At 56.9% G+C, this 20,239-nt stretch overlaps 7 protein-coding genes across 7 annotated transcripts; 3 read left to right on the forward strand and 4 right to left on the reverse strand.

Moving 5' to 3' along the window:
- Positions 1–162: 162 nt before the first annotated feature.
- On the reverse strand, positions 163–2,122 carry F5Z01DRAFT_303366 (uncharacterized protein). The gene is made up of 3 exons (XM_046258894.1): positions 1,849–2,122; positions 981–1,790; positions 163–928 (listed from the first exon to the last, which is right to left on the reverse strand). Exons 1-3 carry the CDS (start codon positions 1,906–1,908, stop codon positions 200–202), a joined length of 1,599 nt encoding a protein of 532 aa, XP_046121751.1. The 5' UTR covers positions 1,909–2,122; the 3' UTR covers positions 163–199.
- Positions 2,123–2,853: 731 nt separating this feature from the next.
- On the forward strand, positions 2,854–3,462 carry F5Z01DRAFT_670489 (Mss4-like protein; the record flags this gene model as incomplete). The annotated part of the gene is made up of 1 exon (XM_046264568.1): positions 2,854–3,462. One exon carries the CDS (start codon positions 2,854–2,856, stop codon positions 3,460–3,462), a length of 609 nt encoding a protein of 202 aa, XP_046121752.1.
- A 279-nt stretch (positions 3,463–3,741) lies between these two features.
- F5Z01DRAFT_692703 (uncharacterized protein) lies at positions 3,742–7,639 on the reverse strand (the record flags this gene model as incomplete). The annotated part of the gene is made up of 2 exons (XM_046266195.1): positions 4,753–7,639; positions 3,742–4,702 (listed from the first exon to the last, which is right to left on the reverse strand). The coding sequence occupies exons 1-2, from the start codon at positions 7,281–7,283 to the stop codon at positions 3,742–3,744; spliced, it is 3,492 nt and encodes a 1,163-aa protein (XP_046121753.1). The 5' UTR covers positions 7,284–7,639.
- A 3,574-nt stretch (positions 7,640–11,213) lies between these two features.
- Positions 11,214–14,034, forward strand: F5Z01DRAFT_304816 (putative transcription factor btf3). Its single transcript, XM_046258899.1, has 4 exons — positions 11,214–12,419; positions 12,480–12,615; positions 12,663–13,000; positions 13,060–14,034. The coding sequence occupies exons 1-4, from the start codon at positions 11,313–11,315 to the stop codon at positions 13,951–13,953; spliced, it is 2,475 nt and encodes an 824-aa protein (XP_046121754.1). The 5' UTR covers positions 11,214–11,312; the 3' UTR covers positions 13,954–14,034.
- A 719-nt stretch (positions 14,035–14,753) lies between these two features.
- On the forward strand, positions 14,754–16,535 carry F5Z01DRAFT_679236 (delta 1-pyrroline-5-carboxylate dehydrogenase; the record flags this gene model as incomplete). Its single annotated transcript, XM_046265504.1, has 2 exons — positions 14,754–14,873; positions 14,934–16,535. The coding sequence occupies 2 exons, from the start codon at positions 14,754–14,756 to the stop codon at positions 16,533–16,535; spliced, it is 1,722 nt and encodes a 573-aa protein (XP_046121755.1).
- A 9-nt stretch (positions 16,536–16,544) lies between these two features.
- On the reverse strand, positions 16,545–17,327 carry F5Z01DRAFT_733367 (uncharacterized protein; the record flags this gene model as incomplete). Its single annotated transcript, XM_046266739.1, has 3 exons — positions 16,545–16,987; positions 17,041–17,217; positions 17,279–17,327. 3 exons carry the CDS (start codon positions 17,325–17,327, stop codon positions 16,965–16,967), a joined length of 249 nt encoding a protein of 82 aa, XP_046121756.1. The 3' UTR covers positions 16,545–16,964.
- Positions 17,328–18,426: 1,099 nt separating this feature from the next.
- On the reverse strand, positions 18,427–19,932 carry F5Z01DRAFT_644272 (ceramidase). Its single transcript, XM_046262765.1, has 6 exons — positions 19,910–19,932; positions 19,780–19,792; positions 19,431–19,689; positions 19,049–19,327; positions 18,859–18,976; positions 18,427–18,806 (listed from the first exon to the last, which is right to left on the reverse strand). The coding sequence occupies exons 3-6, from the start codon at positions 19,489–19,491 to the stop codon at positions 18,641–18,643; spliced, it is 624 nt and encodes a 207-aa protein (XP_046121757.1). The 5' UTR covers positions 19,492–19,689; positions 19,780–19,792; positions 19,910–19,932; the 3' UTR covers positions 18,427–18,640.
- Between the last annotated feature and the right edge of the window lie 307 nt (positions 19,933–20,239).

Here is a 20,239-nt window from a genome sequence, read left to right on the forward strand (position 1 = left end):
CGGCCAGACGCAGATAGCAGTGGTTCGAGAACAGCGCCCATCCCGGGAGTCGCCTCTTTCATGGGCGCCGTGGTCAGATCGGCGAGAGGCATCTGGCTCGGTGTTTGGGCGGGGTTCCATCGCTAGAGCATAGTGGTCTCCCATATTCCATTACGGCAACATAGCAGCTAAGCAATATAGCCATTGCCGCGTGCCCCTCTCACAAATCCCATCGTGCAACACTTCCATGTTGAGACACTGCCTGTTCTGGCTCTGAATCTGGATAAATCTCCAGGGCCTGTCTGATGCCGAGCTCCCTGCCCACATACAAGAGCAACCGCCCCGCCGAGGCCGCCTGCTCTGGCGTAGTCGACTGGGTGATGTAGACGGCCGTCAGGGGCCAGACGAGCCGCAGGGCCTCGAACAAGGTCTTGGGCGAGTGGTCCTGGCTTCGGACGTCGCGGGGGAGGTGCTCGGACGCAAAGTCGACAATCTCCTGCGCCGAGCTCCTCACGCGCTCGAGGCAGTAGGTCCTCTCTGTCTCCAGTCGAGCCAAAGGAATGGGGCACAATGGGTGATGGGTCACCAGGTTGACGAGCTGCTGCGCAATGTGATATCCCTTGACCAGGGTGGCGCAGTACATGTTTCGCCAATAGGGGCCGAGAACGTCGACTGTGGCTTCTATTTCAGGCATAGCCATGCCGACGTTGGCTTCATGCTCGGCCGCCGTTAGCTCGCCCATGAGGGAGACATATTCGCGCGCCGCAGCCTCCTTGTCATCGGCTTCCACCAACGCAAACATGCGGGACTGTATCGTGGCGACTTTGACCATGAGCACGGACGCTATGAGAGCAAGCCGTTCGTCCTCGGATATGACGTGGTCAATAGATTCCAGCCAGGCTTGTGACTCGGGGGGTGAGCTTTTGGTACTGATCAGGCATCCGACTTGCTGTGATTGTCAGCGACGTTGGCATGAGGGGCAGACAGACGCATGGTCATACCACAAGGTTGAAGCCAGTCCAGAAAGCCGCCCGGCTGCAGTCTGACCGTAAGTTTTCGATTCCCCGGCTTTTCATGATGCTGTAGAGTCCATGGAGGTGGGTATGCCAGTTACTCTGGAACGGATCGCGACCCAGAGATCCGATGAGGATCTCGTAGTTGGCCAGGATCCAGACGGTCGCGAGGACGTCGTCACGGAAAACGCCATCAGGCTGGTTCAGGGCTTGGGCGACAGCACTGATCGTCTTGCCCATGTAGGCCCCCAACTCCCGCCTGTTCTCGTCCATAGTTTCGTTGTGGATGGCCGTGGGGAAGCGGAGGTTGATCACATATGTTCTTGTGAACAGGTGCGCAGCCCAGACGAGAGGGCCTTCTGTCGGGTAGCAACTAAGCATTCTTCTCAGAAATCCCAAAGTCGAATAGACATTGAGCAAGATGGGAATGGAGTGGTTGGTCCAGTGCTCACTAATGGCTCGGGCCATGGGCATTTGGACCTGAAAGGTACCAAAGGCATCGTCGCCGCCAGCGAGAGGTACGAGGTCAGTCGGTACAGTTGCCATGAGGTTGGGGTCGAGGTCCGCATCCAGATTCACGGTGGATGGCGAAGAGAAGCTGCTGGATGAGGCGTGGCTAGATGCAGACGGGGTCAACGTATCCGTCTGGCCCGTCAGGAGTTGCGGTGTGCGCTTATTACGCTTCTTGGTATTGGCCGGGTTGGCGTCACGGAACAGGAGATCTTGCTGGTCCCGGTACCCAGGACACTCTGCGCCGTATTTGATGCACCGCTGGCATTGCGGTCTGGCGAGATCGCACTTTGGGATGTTGTCAGTCGCCTGCGTCGCAACAGGAGAGATTGGAGGAGGGTCACACCTTGACGCGGCGTTTGCGGCACAAGTGGCAGTCCTTGCTCGGCTTGCCCGTGTTCGGCATGATGTCTGGTCGATTTGTCGGGTTCTCTCACATTCTGAGAACTCGATGAGCCGTGCTGGTGCCTGTCAGCACGAGGCAACGGTCACTTATGCTCGAGTGAGTGACGATAGATGGTGAGAGGGGTGGAAGATGCTCGAGTTTATGTAGTGAATGGATTGCAGCCACCAGTGCCGACGACGTAAGCTTGCCCCACAGTTCAGGTGGCCCAAAACGGCTTAGCTTCATGTCCTTTCGTGCGTGTAAGTCGAGGGCGCAGCAGCTTCTGTTGGATGTTCTTGTATGCAAAAGACGAAGATGAGTCAGACCACAGGTTCATAACCAAGGGCAAGGCTAATCTGGATACAGAATGCTATCTGCGTCGCCACAGATTTGGATAGAGCTTCTGTGGATGGTAAAGTCCCTGTACGGCTAGCTGTTCTCAGCGCTCTCGCTATAATCACCTCTGTTTGATCGGAACGGAGAGTAGCAAGGGCACATAAGCGCTATTTCCATGCACAGAAAGACAAATCAGAATCCAGATAACAGATGCTTCACGTCACTGCCTGAAACCTGCCCCCTGGGACCACACCACACCGTACACAGACTATCAGTTTCCATCCAGCAATAGCCCTTCATCGGCAGCAATGCTAGTGTTACAATACAATGTAACTATGCCTCCTATCACTGATGCCCGCGTGTTGACTGCACGAAGCGGGTTTTGTCGTAGATGTTGGTGAAGCTCGCTGTACCATTGCCTTCCCAATTTGGCCTCCTCTCCCCTTTCCATTGGCTCATCCAGATCACACACCAAAAACCCCGCTCTCGCTCTCACATAGACACGCCAGAGTCAGTCAGCCCCTTTCCCACCCAGGCCCAGGGCTATAAATTGTCCTGTTTTCTCTTCCCTGGAATCCTCATCTGCTCTTCCTCAAGTAGCCCCATTTTGAACCAAAAGTCCCGCCCCCAATGGCGCACTACTCGCAGAGAGACGACCTCTTCCCCATGGCTGGCGCCTGTCCCTGCCACCAGACAACCTTCACCATCCACCTCGCCCCTCTCCTCGTCCACGCCTGCTACTGCCAGACATGCCAACAACAGACGGGGGGTATCCTCGCCCTCAACGCCATTGTTGAGACGTCTGCTCTGCAAGTACAGCACGCCCCTCCGACAACACCACCAGGATACCGCGAGCCCTTTGCCAAGGTCACCGGCGCAGACCAGCAGCCGCAAGAAGCCATGGCCTTGAAGAAGACCTGTGTTCCGAGTCCGTCTGGCGTGGGGACAACCCTGGTTGGATGCCCGACCTGTGGCACGACGATATACACCCACTATGCGGACGCTGGACGCTATCTCGCGTACGTGCGTGTCGGCCTCTTGGAGCGAGCCAGCGACATCACACCTGACGCACACATCTACACGGCAGAGAAGGCGTCCTTTGTGGCCATTTCCGATGGCAAGCCACAGTACAGGGGGTACTATGCTGACAGGAGTGAACTGTACAGGGAGGAGGTCAAGGACAGAGTCGAGGCGCTGGCCGTCATGGTGGGCCAGTACCAGGAGATGATGGCAATGTGAGAGACAGAAAAAATGTGAATTCTCTAGTTCAGATGTTGTAGGCATGCACCTTTAAATATCCCATCTCCTCTCGTACATTACCGTAAAATGGATCGTGGAATGTACCACGCTGAAGAAGCACAGATGTGTCCGCTTTCCAACATCTTCGTCGAGGCCACGGCAAACTATAAAAACCAATGTGGACTTGCGTCCGGGTATCACTCAAGCAGTCCATGAGCAGTATCCAAGTAACATGCAAAGGCAGGCTAGGCTCGCTGCTCACCACGTGCCGCGTGGCCTCTAGCAGCCCGGCTTGCGGAAGCTCTCCACACCCAGCAGAGGCACCTCGACCTGCGCTATCCCTGGGACGCCCTCGTCCCGGCGGCGGTCGGCAAAGTTGTTGCATTCCCATATCACCTGGCCCCACTCCGCGAGGGCTCGGCCGGTGTACACGGCGTTGTTGACGTATAAGCCTGCCGGCTTCACTGGCTCTGTGATCGGTTCGGCAACCAGCTCCTGGGCTTCGTCCACGGACACCTCAGCCGCCTCCGTGGCAGCTGCCTCAGGCGGGCCAGAGTCTTCGTCGTCTTTGTGCGCCATGGCCTCTTTGACAAGGGAATCCGGCCGATTATCGACCTTGTCTGTTCCACCAGCCAACGCTCGTAAGCTGACAACAGCCTGGGCCGGAGCAGGCAGGCGAGGTCGAGTGAGGACGCGGTCGCGCGGGGGCATGCTGGGCTGGTGCCAGGCCAAGAAGAACTTGAAGACATATTTTTGTTCTTCGTAAATGGGCGACGAACATGAAGAGTCCGAATCGCTCGATCCGATGGATGTGGAAATCTTCGAGGGCGCATTCGCGTGGCGCGCCTCGGCCGTCTCCCGCCGCGCGTTGATAAACTCCTCGTCCCACGACGACTTGCGGTCGTGACCCTTTGATGGATTCGATCCCGCCAGGGACATGATCTTGCCGAGGATAGACCCCTTCTTCTTCGCCTCGGGTTTCGGGGCCGCGCCCTCGCCAATCTCGTCGGCACTGACGACGTCGAGGCCCGAGACCTTGGAGAAGGAGTCAAAGTTGACAAACAGGCCCGGCTGCGGCTGGCTGACTTCCTGGCGGATGATCATAAACTTCTTTCCCGGTGTCGGTACGGTCGGCGCTGTGGAGGGTGCGCATCGTCCAGCTTCCTCGGCACTCTGTTTTAGGTGCAGGTAATGGGACCAGGCGGTTTTTAAGCGTGCCGAGACGACGGTGTAAATGTTTCTGGCGGTTGTTAGGTGATGATCAGATTCAAAAGGAAGAACAAAACTCACGTGTCTACCGCGTCGGCGTCCCCGACACACCGACAGATCCGCCAACACAGCAAGCGGTGGTAGTACGAACGCACCATGGGGCACCAGTGGTTGAAGAAAGTATCAAACACCTCCTCCGTCAGAAGCCAGTCCAGGCAGAGTGAAGCTTTGCGGGCCTGGTCTTTGACGATGATCGGCCAAATTGTGTAGATGAAGGACATGACGCGCACCTCGGACATGGTGTTCATAGACCGCATGGCCCTCTTGAACACGTCCATCCAGAACGGCCAGTCAATGTAGGACTCGCTGCCGGACATGGGGTCCTCGTAGTCGTCGTATATAGTCAGGGCTTCTTCCAAAAAGTCGCACATGGTGAAGCAAGCTGCGGTGTCAAACTGCGACGTCTTCATCACAGCCGCCTTGATGATGGCAGCGCATGTCTCTGCAAAAGTATGCCGCGCGCCAGCAAAGCCCGGCAGGGCATTCGACATGACATCCTTGAGCAGGATGATCACATTATTCTCACTCATGCCCTTCATGAGGTTGGCAGGCGGTAGTGGCATGGCCATGGCCGAAGCATCGGCGCCGGGCATGGGATCCATCGCATGCAAGCCCGAGTCCATAGCTGCCTGACGATGAATCGTGTCGTCAATAATGGACAGTAGCTTGGCGTGTACCAAGACATATCCAGGAGCGCGCGCCTTCTCGACGAGTGGCAATTCGGATGGCAAAAAGTCGTCCGTCAAGGCGTGGAATTCCTTGTAAAAGACGAACAACAGATCAGTCTGATGACCCTTCCACCTCAATACCCAGGGCCCCATCCACTGAACTCGTGAAATCACCATTGGCATGTTCGGGATGCGCTTGAGTGTGTTCCACATGGATTTTGGCGATGTCCAGCTGAGGGAAGCCAGCTGGGGAGGGAACATGGCCACCGTGTCGCCGCCTTCGCCCTTGTAGCGCCTCGGCAATCCCATTGCATCCGCCGCCCGCCTGATGAGCTCGGGGCCCATGTTCCAAAGACGTACCAAGATATCTGCTACACCAGGCACGAAGAAGAGGGCGTAGGCGCAAGTCGCACCGGCAAAGGTCACCAGAACCTGTGGCGAGTGCCTCGCGGCCATCTTCTCCACCACAAAGGCCATCTGCCTGGCAAGGTTGGTGATGAACATGGTCCTCACATTGTGTTCCGCCGATTCAACCAAGAAAGCAGCAGAGTGATCGGAATCAGTAGCCTCTGTCGTTCCGGCACTTCGTTTTGACCTCTGACGCTCCCAAGCGGCTCGGTCGGCCAGGGGCAGGAAGTACGGTGTGGTTTGCCTCCATTCGGGACGTGCCATGATCGTGGTCAAGGTGTCGAACACAACGGGCCGGTCGACTCCTGGCACCGCCCCCATACCTACGCCGTCCATCAGACCGAGAAGTCCATTCCACCACTTGTCCAGGATGACCGCGCGTCGATCGATATCTTCCGGGGAAAGCTCCTTGTTGGATGCATGACCCATCGTGCCGCGGAGAAAGGGCAAGACGAGCGTCTGCAACTGGGCAATACGCTGCGGCGTCGACTTTGCAGTGAATCCCTTAAACTCCACCTCCAGGTTCTTGAACGACGACCAGAGGGGATCGCGATCGGGCTTGGGCAGCGGCGGCATTTCGGCGGACGAGTCGTCGGTCACGGTAGGGGCTTGAGATAGTCGATCATCCGTAGTCATCGAGGCACCGGGTCCTAAACTGCTGGCAGACGAGGCACAGCTGTTGTCGAGCTCGGCGATGGCGTTGAACACTTTCGGCTTCGACTTTATCTTGCTAAAGTAGGAGCTCGCCCGGTTGAGCGCCTTGGATGGTCGGATTGGCTCAGATCGGCGGTTCTTGGCCAGGTGAGGCCGTGTCTCTGCTGCTGTCTCAGATGGGGGGCGGGCCACCAGTTGGGGAACGTCCTCCACATCTTCGTCTTGCTTGTCCTTGGCCGTGTTTGGCCGACGCTTTGGCGAGGGCGAAGGCGAGGATGACAGCCAGGACCTCTTTGCAAAGTTGACGAGGCTATCCTGGACGGCCGCGGTCTTGCCCGAGACGGAGCTGAAGCGCTTCTCATTCACCCCCTCCTCGCCCACGGATGTGACGGGTCGCTGCTGCGGCTCAATGTCAACAGGCTCTTTTACAGGAGCTTTTGACGTTGTGGGAAACCAAGAGCGCGGCCTCTCCATCAGTGAGCCTGCTCGAGAGCGTCGGAGGGCGGATGGTTGTGCAGTCTGGGAATCGCTGTCGGCCGGCTGGCTTCTGGGCGTGGCAGGACGCCATGCTGCAGCACCAGGTTGGCCTGCGGGCCTGGAGGCGTCGCTGAGGAAGAATGATGTGTCGAGCTTGAAATCGTTGTCGAAGTTGGGCACTTCGTAGGGTCGGTCGTCTGCTTGTTCCGTCGCTCGCTGACTTTGGCGGGAGGAATCGAAAGAGAAGTCGGACATGGACATGAGCTCAGGCGTCGAATGAGATCTGGGGAGGCCGTTGGAGGAGGACTCGATGGCCGGCGCCATGAATACCGTAGAGCCGCTCATCGCATCGGCCTGCTAGAAAGGAAGAAGAAGCAGAAGCAGAGGGGGGCAGTCAAACGACGCTTGGTCGAGTGGGAGGATGGGCGTCTCGTCTACTCAACCATGGCTATGGATGGGCTGATCTCTGGCCGGCAGAGTGAAGGGCAAGGCGAGGTAAGGTAAGGTAAGATAGGGAAAGCAAAGATGTGCTGGACATGCGATCAAGATACAAAAGCGCAGATGCGAAATGAGGAACAAGAGGTTGGAAAACAGGCTCACAATAATTATGAGAGCGACCGACTGGAGGTTTGTTTGAGGTTCGGTCAAGGGAAGGGAGGGTCCAGTCCATTTGCCATTGACATGGACCTGGATGCGAGAAATGCTCGACGTCTGACTTATTGTGGCCGAGGGTCCACCGAGCTACTCACTGCACTGGCACTAACTTGCGGGCGGGGCGCTGTGGCTTCACTGGCTTCACTGGCTTGCCCCAGCTCCAGGCACCCAGCGCCCCAGCGTTGCGCGCTGTTCGGCCTGAGTGGCAGCCAGTGCGCCTAATTACACCGCTAATGATGCCCCCGAGCACGAACGACAACGCACGCCAAGTCCGATGGCGACACTTGCTGTTGGGCACAAGAGGCTGAGTCTCGCGTAAAGTGAGGTATGGATTTAATTTAGCATCCCATGAGGGAGTCAGCGAGAAGGCGTCGATCATCATCATCCACCGCCAGCTGGCAGTCCAATACGTTTATTGTCATCGAGATGCCACAAATTCCAGCGACAGTCTTGACACTTCACTGCCATGAGACATCTGAACCAACGATTCCCGGTCCATGGGCTAACTGAAGTGATGGCAAGACAAAAAAGAATGAGACGGGTCCTCCGGAGATTGAGGAGCGAGCGCGCTATGCGTTGACGTCGTGTGGCCCCAGTCCGCAGCTCGGCGGAGTAAGTGTGGCCTTCCTCAGCTGCTCTCTCAATCTCCCCTCGTAACGAGGCTGTGATGGGCGCTCTCTCACAAAAGATTGGGCGTCCCCTCTCAGGGGGCCAAAAGTCGGCATCATAGAACCTCCAGTCCTTGCCGCCGAGTGCACCGCAGGAACACCACCTCCGTCGTCGCCGGTGTGCGTGGACCCTGAGAAAAAAGTTGTCATCAGACATGAGAGATCGGGAGGATGGCGGCCTGCCAAGGCTGCTCCTCAGGGGCCCCCTGGTCCGATGATTCGGCTGCCGCACGGGTTTGGAACAGGACGACGACGTTGTGTCCTAGTTTTGTTCATGTTGTTCATGTTCATATCCGTACTTTCTAATTTCATTGAATGAAAGGCAGAGGCGTTCTTGGACCTTGGCCGCTCGTTCTACTGCCAAGTAGGACCCGACATCGCATGGAGCACAGAACAAGCAAGCGAATCCCCCCTTCACGTTGGTAGGGTAGGGAGGATCACGACAAGCATCACTTCTGTCCCGCTCAGCGTTGGCAGAAACAAACCGGACAGCACAAGCTGTCCGTCAGCTTTCAAGAAGTCCAAGCAGCAGCACCTCACTTGTTGAACTGCACTCCTGAATCCCGTTCGCGGGGGACTGAACTCGAGGTTCCCAGTAATTATGCAGGGCACCCACCACACCACGAGCTGGCAAATGCAGCGCCATGTCTCGGGTTGCAAGTCTTCCCGCAGTTCCAATCACCACGCCAATCCCGTGGCAAGTCTCGTTCATATCGGGTCCTGGCTCATTAAAATAATACCAGTCTCGCCTTGCAAGCGGAACAGAGTGGTAAAGTTGGGAATGTTTCCGCCTAGGTCCTCCCCCCTGAGATCAGCGCAACCCCCGACAAAGGAAGCAGGGAAGATGCTGTCATGGCCGCAGATCAGTGATCACCGGCCATCCTCCTTTCTCGGACTGTTTTTGTCCACTGGAGGAGGATGCGATCTTTGCCCTCTTGGATCCCGCTTGCCGCCGCGGTCTTGGAAGCGCCTATCCCCAGGAAATACGAGCTCCTGTGACTCGAGACTACTCCGTACGGTAGGGCCTGCTCGGGTGACACTGCTCATGACGATGAACATGGCTGGGACGGAACATGTCGAACATACATCATCATCTCCCAGCAAGCAATGAGGTCTCAGTGAAGGACATGTCACCCTCGATTCATGCACCAATAGCCGTGGGAACGAGGCCGAGGTGTTTGGTAATAGGAGGGCGAGCGAAACGATTGGTTTTGGCACGATAGAAAAATCCTTCAGCAAGAATGGCACTGAGAAGAAGCCCATTGCTGTACACACTGATGCCGTTTTTTGTTTTTCACAATGTTTGGTCTACGATCAACACACAACTTACCACCACCAGCTTGGTGTGTCTGGGCACGCTGAATCATTCCAGGGATCGCGGTGATGCGATGGCCCCCTTTTCAGCTGCCGAGTTGAAGCTGCGCATTCCGACCAGGGCGGAAGCGACCTTGGAGCGGATGTGGATTGAGAAGATTGAGACAGGTCTCGTCAGACAGGACGCGAGCTGTCTATCAGTCGCTATTGTGCTGCTGTGGCTGGGAGAAGTGAGTGAGGAGGGAGGTGATGATTGTGACTGGCATTCTGCAGCGAAGAAATTTTGACTTGGTCGAGTTGGTGGGGCCATTTGCTGACATAATCATCCACATATGCGCCCCGCACGAATGCACGCCGAGCCTCCATGTCCACTGTGGCACTGACGGATCTGGCAGTTGGCTTGAGTTGTCACTGTTGACAATAATAAAAGTACAATTGTCAACAAGACTGCCTGTCTGTCCAAAGTCATGTGTGAATCGCCTGGCTGGCCGACCTACTCGCTGACAAAAATACCACCGAAACGGTCCAAGCACGCGTCTCTTTGAGTGAAGCAGCGAGTAATTAAGAGCGAGTCAAGCTTGCATGGTGCTCATTTGTTTGGCCCGCAGCAATCTCAGCCTGAGAAACGTGGGTGAGGTTGTGGCTGGGTAGTAATAATGATACGTCGCGTCGACCTATGCCGCTGTTTCCAAGCCTTTTGAATCATATGGAATCTTCACAAGTACCATGCCTTCACATCAGTATCTACACTTTGTACAGTAGCCTCGGCTTTCATGCTGTTGCCCGGATCTCGTACGTGTGCGCGAACACGGGAACGGGTGGGGCTCTCGAGAGAAATGAGGTCATTCGCGATGCGCTGCTCTGCGTCTAGCTTCACGTTGAACGCTGAGAACCGAAGGCAATGACCAAGTAGCTCACTCAGACGGCTACGAAGAGGCGAGAGGTCTCTAAGTGGACAAGGAAATTGCCATAATCAATACAATAGTGGCGTGGTAATTGTCTAGTGGCCAAGGCTTGTCGGCATTGCCAAATGCGCATGCACCCAGCTGTACGCATCGAGACCTATTACATCACCAACCGGCCCTCGGCGTTCGAGACAGCTCGACGCCTATTTCACTATCCGAGTCCAGCAATGACGAATCCCATCCGAATCATGCGGATCTCATGGACTCGAATAACGTTTATGGTCAAACTCCACTAACTATAAGGCTGAACTCTAACAGTACGCACGTATGTCTGGAACCCCTTAGGGGCTCAGCTAAGATAAGAAGCTTCGGTTCTATGACACCAGGACTTTGCCGTACACCAAGGTAAAGAGGTAAGCTTGAGGAGAAGCAACCGACGATCACAACGGAACGCGTTAGTGAGCTTAGCAACGACTGCCCTTTCAACTACGCTAGATACGGTAGCACGACAACCATCTCGGCCGTCGACGATCGATCTGCCATCCCTGCTCAACGCCAAGCCCACAGCCCAGCTGTTACTGGTACAACCAAGAGCTGCAGCTCGACAACAAGGAAATACGGTCCCTCCTAACATTAGCCCGTGGCGCGCCAGGACTGGACAATGCAAGCTGCCCACTCCCCGAGATCTTGCATTCTCCGACGTAATTAATTAATCAATCCTCGATACGCGGAGCCCAACCTCATCCCACCTCTGCCGGTCCTCCTCCCCAAGTCTGGTCTCTGGCTTCCCTTCTCATCTTCCTCTGGTCGTCCGTTAGACTTCCTCCTCCGCAATGGCAGACCGAGAACGACCCAGAAGCGCCCAGGCTCCGGGCTCGAGCGACGGACGCGAGCAAAACCCCCATGCCTCCGCGAGCAAGTGGCGTCACCAGGAGTCCTCCGCCTTTGCCAAACACGCCGCCCAGCACGCTCAGCAAGCAGCCGACGCGCGCGAGTCCGCTGCCGCTGGTCGCACGAGTGAGCTGGCTGACTTTATCAACAAGTCCTCCCGCGTCGAGCCGCCTGCCGAGCGCCCCGTCACAGCCGGTGGCGGATACAAGCCGGTTCTCGAGGCTGCCGGGCATGCCAAGGATGGCGCAAAGCCCGAACAAGACGCCGAGGACGGTCGCGGTGAGCCCAGCGACGGCAAGGAGATTGTCTGCGGTCCTCTGCTGAACTACCGCCGCATGGAGCGCGGACGGTGGTACGGGAGCGTCCTGATTGTCATCAAGGGCGGCGGTCCCGAGGTCCTGTTCAAGCCGTCCCTCGTGATGAGACGAGTAGGCGCTGCCGGCGGACAAGTCCCTGCAGTGGACGGACAGGCCAATGGCGGCGGCGAGGTTGGCGACGAGCATGAGCATGGCGGCATGCGCTTCGAGTCCCAGCGTCTCTACTCGGACGCGCGCAACACCTTCTGGGCCTTTGATATCGACGCGCCCATTGAAGCGACCGAGGTCCAGTACGAATACTCGGTGCCCGAGATGCGCTTCAACAGCCAGCACAAGCCGCGTACCAACAACTTCTTCATCCCTGCCGAGAACGAGTCGATGCGCATCATGTTCCACTCCTGCAACGGGTTCAGCGTCGGCACCGACGAGGACGCCTGGAGCGGCGCTGCCCTGTGGAACGACGTGATCCGCCAGCACCAGGCTGTGCCGTACCATGTCATGCTCGGTGGAGGTGACCAGATCTACAACGATGGCATCCGCGTCGACGGCCCCCTGTACCCATGGGCCAATATCGGGAACCCCCAGAAGCGCAGAGACTATCCTTTCCCGGAGAAGCTCCGCGCCGAGTGTGACGACTACTATCTGAAGAACTACATCCGCTGGTACAACACGGAGCCATTCTCTTCGGTCAACGGACAGATCGCCCAGGTGAACATTTGGGACGATCACGACGTAAGTTACCATCCCTCCACGGCCAAAGACTACCGACAGGAAGCCCCCCTGACCTCCTAGATCATCGATGGCTTCGGCTCGTACACAGATCACTTTATGCGCTGTGACGTCTTCCGAGGCATTGGAGGTGTCGCACACAAGTACTACATGCTTTTCCAGCACCACCTGCCGCCGCCCGCCTCGACGTACACCACAGGTATGCTTTGTATGCGCCGAGAAAAGCTCGTCAGCTAACGGGGTCAGATACTGCCGCTCTTACGGAGTCGACACAGGGACCGGATCCCAATCAGATGGTCGGCACCTTTGTCGCTGAGCCAAAGAGCGATCCGTCGTACATTGTGGGCAAAAAGCCTGGACCCTATGTCGCCGAGCATTCGTTCAACATCTTCACCCGACTTGGCGCCCGTATGGCGCTCATGGGTATCGATGCCCGTGTCGAGCGCACGCGCCACCAGATCAACTACCCCGAGACCTACGATCTCATCTTCAAGAGGGTGTACGATGAGCTCCGTGCCGCGGCCGCCTCGGACAAGCCCATCACGCATCTCATTGTACTGCTGGGCATTCCCATTGCATACCCCGTACGTCTGCCCCCACCACGCGTTGCCGTGACGATGCACGTTCAACTAACGAAACGCAGCGTTTGACTTGGCTCGAGAACGTGCTGCGTAGCCCCCTCGCGGGGCCCATGAAGCTGATGCACAAGCGCTTCGGCCTGGGTGGCGCCCTCTTCAACCAATTCGACGGCAACTTTGATCTGCTGGACGATCTCGACGACCACTACACCGCCAGGGTACACAAGGCGGAACGCAGCATGCTCATTCACAGGCTGCAGGAGGTCGGTTCCGAGTTCTCGTGCCGCGTCACCATCCTCGGAGGCGACGTCCACCTGGCTGCCCTGGGCCGCTTCTACTCGAACCCCAAGCTCAAGATCCCCGTGGAGCAGGACCACCGCTACATTGCCAATGTCGTGTCGTCGGCCATTGTCAACAAGCCCCCGCCCCAGGCTGTCGCCAACCTGCTGGCCAAGAGGAACAAGATTCACCACCTGGACCACGACACGGACGAGACCCTCCTCGACCTGTTCAACAAGGATCCGGGCGACTCGACCAAGACGGCTGGCTCCAACCACTGCACCATGCCCAGCCGCAACTTTGCGTCCATCACCGAGAACTCACCCAACAACCAGCCCTTGGCCGGCGCGAATGGCGAGACCACCAATGTCAACGGCGGCGCAAGCGAGACGAACGGCGAGGCTGCGCCCCAGTCCTTCATCGGCAAGGACGGGCACTCTGTGCTGCACCAAGGCGAGGTCGGCTCCGGCACCAAGCACAAGGCGGCCTCTGTCGAGACCCATGGCCGCGGCAACGATGGCAGCCTGGACGTGCGCATCAACATTGAGATTGACCCGTCGAACCGTCAAGGTCTGACGGAGGGGTACGGCCTGAGCATTCCCCTGCTCGCGTATCAGAAGCCCACGACGCCAGCGTCCGCGGCTCCTGCTAGCTCCTCCGTCCACAGCGCAGCACACTAGGGAAGGGTTGGCAGCGTAGACGAGGCCGAGTCAAGACGTGGACTTTTGCGCTCGTTTGAGGAGAGAGACCCGCCATGATCGTAGGCAGGTGCCGTGGGAGACGCGAGAGGCTTGACAAAGTCTACTGTTTGTTCTTGTTGCTGAGAAGGAAATTGTTTGCACTATATGAGATACCAGATACCAAGCGACGGCTGAGGAAGAGAGGGTACTGTTCTTTTGTCAGTTTTCAGTGCATAATGATGGATAATGCTATATATGGAACTTTGAATTGCTATCACAGTGTACGGCCTTGTTAGAGGGCGATATCGATCATGATGCGACTGTAGTCTGAGTGGAGCGATCACCGATGCGTTATCATGGCCCCATATATCGTTTGGTGACAATGAGAAGGAGAGCGCGGTGACCGGAGCAAGCTCACCGGTCTTGTCCCTGCGGAAGGTGCAGTCCTCCCGTGAGGCAAGCACTCCGCTCCGATCGCGCTGGGCTGGTCCAGCAAAGCAAGGAAGCAATTGACCAATCACCGCGCATCGGGACACCTTGCCGACAATCTTCAGTGCCCGGGCCGATGTCTGGGGGAGGGCACTGGGCAGGTGCAGGCTGGCACGCTGCAGACGTCACTCGCTCCCCCAGGCTGCCCCACCTTCTCTTATCCATGCCGTGATAAGCCGTCTCGAGTTCGTTCGCCTCTGCCTCCAGCCTTCTTTTTCCCCTTCCCTTTGACTTGACTTGACTTGACTTCAATCTCTTTAGCCTTGTTGTTCTGACTACACGGTCAACATCTTCTCAAAAGGATTCTCATCATGCAGTCCATGGCTTTTAAGAGGGTGGCGGCCACCAGCGTCCGCTCGGTGCAGCAGCGTACTCTGGCCACCGCCTCGCTGGCCGCCTTCAAGACGCCCCAGGTCGCCAACGAGCCCAACGTGAGTCTGAGCAGGATGGCAAGACAATGAGGAGTACCAGCAGCTAACCTGACACCACAGCACATCTACGCCAAGGGCAGCCAGCAGCGCTCTGGTCTCACCGCCGCCATCGAAAAGTACCAAAAGTCCATGCCGTACACCGTGCCCGTCGTGGTTGGTGGATCGGAGGTCACCTCATCCTCCCTCTCGAAGCAGGTCAACCCGTCTGACCATGGTGAGACCGTGGCTTCCTACCACACGGCCACCAACGCCGACGTGAACAAGGCCATCGACGCCGCCCTCGCCGCCAAGCCCGCCTGGGAGTCGCTGCCCTTTGCCGACCGCGCGGCCGTCTTCCTCAAGGCTGCCGACCTCGTGTCGACCAAGTACCGCTACGAGATCATGGCGGCGACCATGCTCGGCCAGGGCAAGAACGCCTGGCAGGCCGAAATTGATGCCGCCGCCGAGTTGGCCGACTTCTTCCGCTTCAACGTCGCTTACGCCGAGGAGCTCTACGCCCAGCAGCCCCAGCACAACGCCTCGGGCGTCTGGAACAGGCTCGAGTACCGGGCCCTCGAGGGCTTCGTGTACGCCGTCAGCCCTTTCAACTTCACCGCCATTGCCGGTAACCTGCCTGGCGCCCCTGCCCTCATGGGCAACGTCGTCGTCTGGAAGCCCAGCGACTACGCCATCGCATCCAACTGGCTGGTGTACCAGATCCTGCTCGAGGCTGGCCTGCCCAAGGACGTGATCCAGTTCGTCCCCGGCAACCCCGAGGAGATCACCAAGGTCGCCCTCGGCCACAAGGAGTTTGCTGCCCTCCACTACACCGGCAGCACGGCCGTGTTCCGCAAGCTGTACGGTGCCATTGGGCAGGGTGTCGCCGAGGGCCGCTACCGCTCGTACCCCCGCATCGTCGGTGAGACGGGCGGCAAGAACTTCCATCTCATCCACCCCTCTGCCGACATTGACAATGCCGTCATCAACACCGTCCGCGGCGCCTTTGAGTTCCAGGGCCAGAAGTGCAGCGCCACTTCGCGCCTGTACGTGCCCAAGTCCAAGTGGCCCGAGTTCAAAGAGAAGCTCGTCGCCCACATTGAGCCTCTGGCGCAGGGCGCGCCGTCGGACCACAGCAACTTCCTCGGCCCCGTCATCCACGAGGCGTCCTTCAAGAAGCTGTCTGGCGCCATTGACGAGGCCAAGAATGACAAGGAGCTCACCCTCGTGACTGGTGGAAGCTACGACTCCTCCAAGGGCTACTTTGTCAAGCCCACCGTGTACGAGACCACCAACCCCGCCCACAAGTTCCTCAGCACCGAGTTCTTCGGTCCCATCCTGACCACCTACGTCTACGACGACAGCACCCCGCAGGGCTTCGAGAAGGCCATGGAGCTCGTCGACTCGACCTCGGAGTACGGTCTCACCGGCGCCGTGTTCGCCAAGGACCGCGACATCATCCGTCTCGCCGAGGAGAAGCTCCGCAACGCCGCTGGCAACTTCTACGTCAACTGCAAGAGCACCGGCGCCGTCGTCGGCCAGCAGCCATTTGGCGGTGCCCGTGCTAGCGGTACCGACGACAAGGCCGGGTCCAGCAACCTCATGACGCGCTTCGTCAACATGCGCGCCATCAAGGAGGAGTTTGTCCCGCTGTCGCAGGTCACCTACCCCAGCAACGAGGCGTGAGCGAGTGAGAGGACACACAAGCGCGGAGTTGGCAATTCCGAACCATGCACTGAGCGTTCCCTAGCAGAACAAGGAAGAAAAGCGACAGGCTCAGCAGACGCTGAAGATGATGTAGAGATACCCACAACGATCTGCAGAAATGGAGGGCCTGGGGAATGAGCATTGTCGTATCTGGCCGAGTGGGCCTCGGATCATAGGAGGCTGGACTCTTGGTAGTAGCGGCTCCCGATGCCATTTGGAGATCTATAGGATGAATGGTATGAATGCACGACCCCAGTTGATATTGAGCTCCTAATTCTTGCGGTAAACACAGTGAGAGCCATGTACCCCGTAACGTCGACGTGACTAGGCTGTGCCGTCAGCCGACACCCTTTCCCCAGACGGTATTTGCAACGAGTTGACCAGCATCAAGGAGTTCACACGCCCTGCCTATTTAGCATTTCTGTGCGACGCTGCAGAACGTTAGCTCGTCCGAGATGGATCCTGGTAAGTTCGCCAAACCTACCTAGGGTGAACATTTGCACCAGGTTCAACTCAACGATCTCTTGCAACGTGAGCAAGGCGGAGCGTTGGAAGCTGACCTCGGCGGCAATATCCTGTGTGATCTCCTGAACAAGTCGCGCGAATGGCTCCTTGTTGATCAGCAGGGCGGGCTTCTTCTTAATGACTCGACGTGTGGCGGCTATGAGATGTCAGTCCGTCATGCATATGGTATTGGACGCCCTGCATCTGTGTGTACGCACGTCGAGATCGGAGTCGTGTTGTGACAAAAGGTGGCCGAAGCTCAACCATAGTAACCGGGTCATCGCTGGGGACTCCGCCTCGAGTACCAAAACCTGTCTCCCTTGTTACTGCCGTGTTGCTGATGGTATTGCTTGGACCGGATGCCCGACTAGACGGCGTCCGCGGAATCCGCCCCTGGTTGTAGGACGGCATCGTCTACAACAAGGATCCAGGCTGAGACTCCAACTCGGGCTCCTCCTTGACGATGGAATGAGATGGAGGCGGCGTCTCGGAAAGGACGACCTCAATCTCCTGCCAACCTGGATCGTCAGAATCATCCGCCAGATCCTCAGTGTCCCAACCGTCGCTGTCCTCTTCATACTCTTGCATCACGTCGAGCAAGCTCACTACAGATGTGCGCAGTCTCTGCTCGTGACTCGTGGCTTGGTCAGGATGCTTTCTCTGTGCGCGACTGTATACTCGTCAGAATAATTAGCTCCCATGGGTAATCGGGACGTACTGCTCCGCCTCGACAGCTGCGTCGGACCGAGCCCGCAAAGCTGTCCGGGCGGCCTCGTCCATGGTCTACCAGCCCACTGTATTCTTCTCAAGCTGGGTCTGCTTGCGCCGTATCTGGGTCATCATGGCCTTTTTGCGGCGCTCGTGTTCACGTTTTTCCGCTGGCAGGCTTGATGTACGCTGACGCGCTTTGATGCTGTGCTTGTTGGTGGAGCATGCATCTTCCGCCTTGCGCGGTTTTGGTGGTGGCATGGTGGCCAATGTTGCTGTGCAACTGTCTGAATGCACCAGGTGATTGCCAAAAGGAGTATGAGAGGCGGAGGTGTTGCATGGGTGGGTTGTGGACTTGTGAATTGCAAAGAGGCAGAGGTAATACTCGGGGAGAGGGAATGTTGAGGTGCAAATAGGGGGTAGGCGGTGGAGCAGAAAGAAACCATTTTTTTGGGCCGAGTGACTGAGCTCTCACCTGTAAGTAAATAAGGCTTCATTCCTGTTAAGCGCATAGTTGTGCCAATCATCATTCTGTTCTGCCGTGAAGCGGACTGGGAGGGTTGAAGGTCTTAAAGGCCCGAGTCCGTGAAGGTAGAGATGTGCTTTAGCACTCTGTTCATCAAGCTCTTGTGACAACTGAAGACCTTTAAGACTGTTGCTTTCGAATCTTAAAAGATATTCTCCCACAGTTGTATATTCAGTTGATGTTCTAATCTCGAAGAATGGTCCTCACCATGTTCTAACCAATGTCTAATTCTAAGCCACAGACCCTAAATTCTTCGAACGCCGCATGCTTTCGGGTCCAATCTTCTGCCTGATTTTGTACCCTGTCCCCCTGTCTTGAAACTTGCCGTTTGTTCTACTTGTACTGCCTACGCTGCTTTTCCGACGCTCGCTCTGCGATCAGTCATCAGCCTCGTCATCTGAGGCACAGGCCACGCCAAAGCATCTATGGAATCTGTCGAGGCATTCTCCGCCATGAGAATGTTGACAATCTCCACGGCCGCGTAGCCACCGATGGCGGTGAGAACATGCCACCTTATTAATGCGTCAGCTGGGATAGTCAGGCGGTGCTTCGCGCCAGACTTACCATCCATGAAACTCCAGGAGGAAGGCAAAGGGGAGGCCAATCGTACGTCTCGCTTGGATCAGGTACTGGCAGGCAAATTCGTCAATGAGCCACAGCACGTAGCCTGTTGCAAAGGACACTATGTGAATAGTAACGTCAGTATCCGCGCGCTTGGGAGCGGAGGCACTATGCCTTGGTGAGGGGAACCCACGGCAACCAAAGATGGATGCGTTCCTGACCAGCGCCCTTGAATAGGGATCAGGGACTTGCTTAGAGAGTCTGAGCCCGCGCGACGCGATAATGTACACACTCAAGCCAAAGGCCGTAGCATGGAGAATGAACTCGTCCATGACCATGTGGGTCACCATGACGATGGTGAAGAGAATGGACAAGATGATGCCAACAGCCTTCGTGCGCTCAGGCGTGGCCTTGTAGGTAAGTAGGCGGTATATGAGCGGTGTCGTGAGCAGATGCATAGACAACTCGTCGGCTAAAGGAAACCAAACCACGGGTCAGGTCTGGTTCTCTCATATTCTCGTCCCGAATAAAGAGAGAGAGAGAGAGAGAGAGAGAGAGAGAGAGAGACTACGTACCCATTTGTGTATGGTACTTGAGCGTCATGTGGTAGCCGCCAGAGCATATCCCCACTCCCATGAGACCAAGATACGACACCAGTCGCGGTCCGCTGGGGAACGTCGACGACGTTGCCAACCCATAGATACCATAGATGACTACACCAACCGTCAGAAAGATAATTTCTCCAGCCAAGGGGCCAAGAGGACTCGACGTACCAAATGTGAGGCTGCTGAACGTGTTGACGAATTCTCCGACATATCGCGAAATGACGTAATCCTACCCATTGAGAGATCGATCAGAACCGTGTCGCAACATCCACGTCGCCGTTGGTGATGAGATAGATGAGCAAGAAATGAACTGCCTTACCTCTTCACAAAAGCTATAGCGAGAATTGTAGAGTCAGCACTGGGTATAGCCTGAGCGCCAGAGTGTGGAGATTGGAGAAGGGACTGGACTTGGGGGGGATCCATATGTGAAGGGGGACAGATACACTTACTTGAGGTAGGAGGTCGGAGGACCCCAAAATGGCACAGCCATGGCGATCTGTTACTTGGTATCTTACGTATAGAACTATAGGCACGGGTTGGTGCGTCGCAGCTCAGCTCTACAGGACGGAATTGTAGTAGGATTGCGGCAGATGCGCGGGGTCGGCAGGAAGTGCCTGCCTATATAACAAGTTGGATTAAAACCGGCTGTCCGGCCTATATCTGGACCCGAAGCGGCGGAGGCCTACGTCAAGTTACGACATGGAGTTTGGGTGCGTATGTGCCAACGGACTAGACTCCTAGTCTAGTGGATGGTCCCGAAGAACGGCTAACCCTATACG

The sequence above is a fragment of the Emericellopsis atlantica genome (genome assembly GCF_019669845.1).
Source record: "Emericellopsis atlantica unplaced genomic scaffold F5Z01scaffold_3, whole genome shotgun sequence".
NCBI classification, from domain to species: Eukaryota; Fungi; Ascomycota; class Sordariomycetes; order Hypocreales; family Bionectriaceae; genus Emericellopsis; species Emericellopsis atlantica.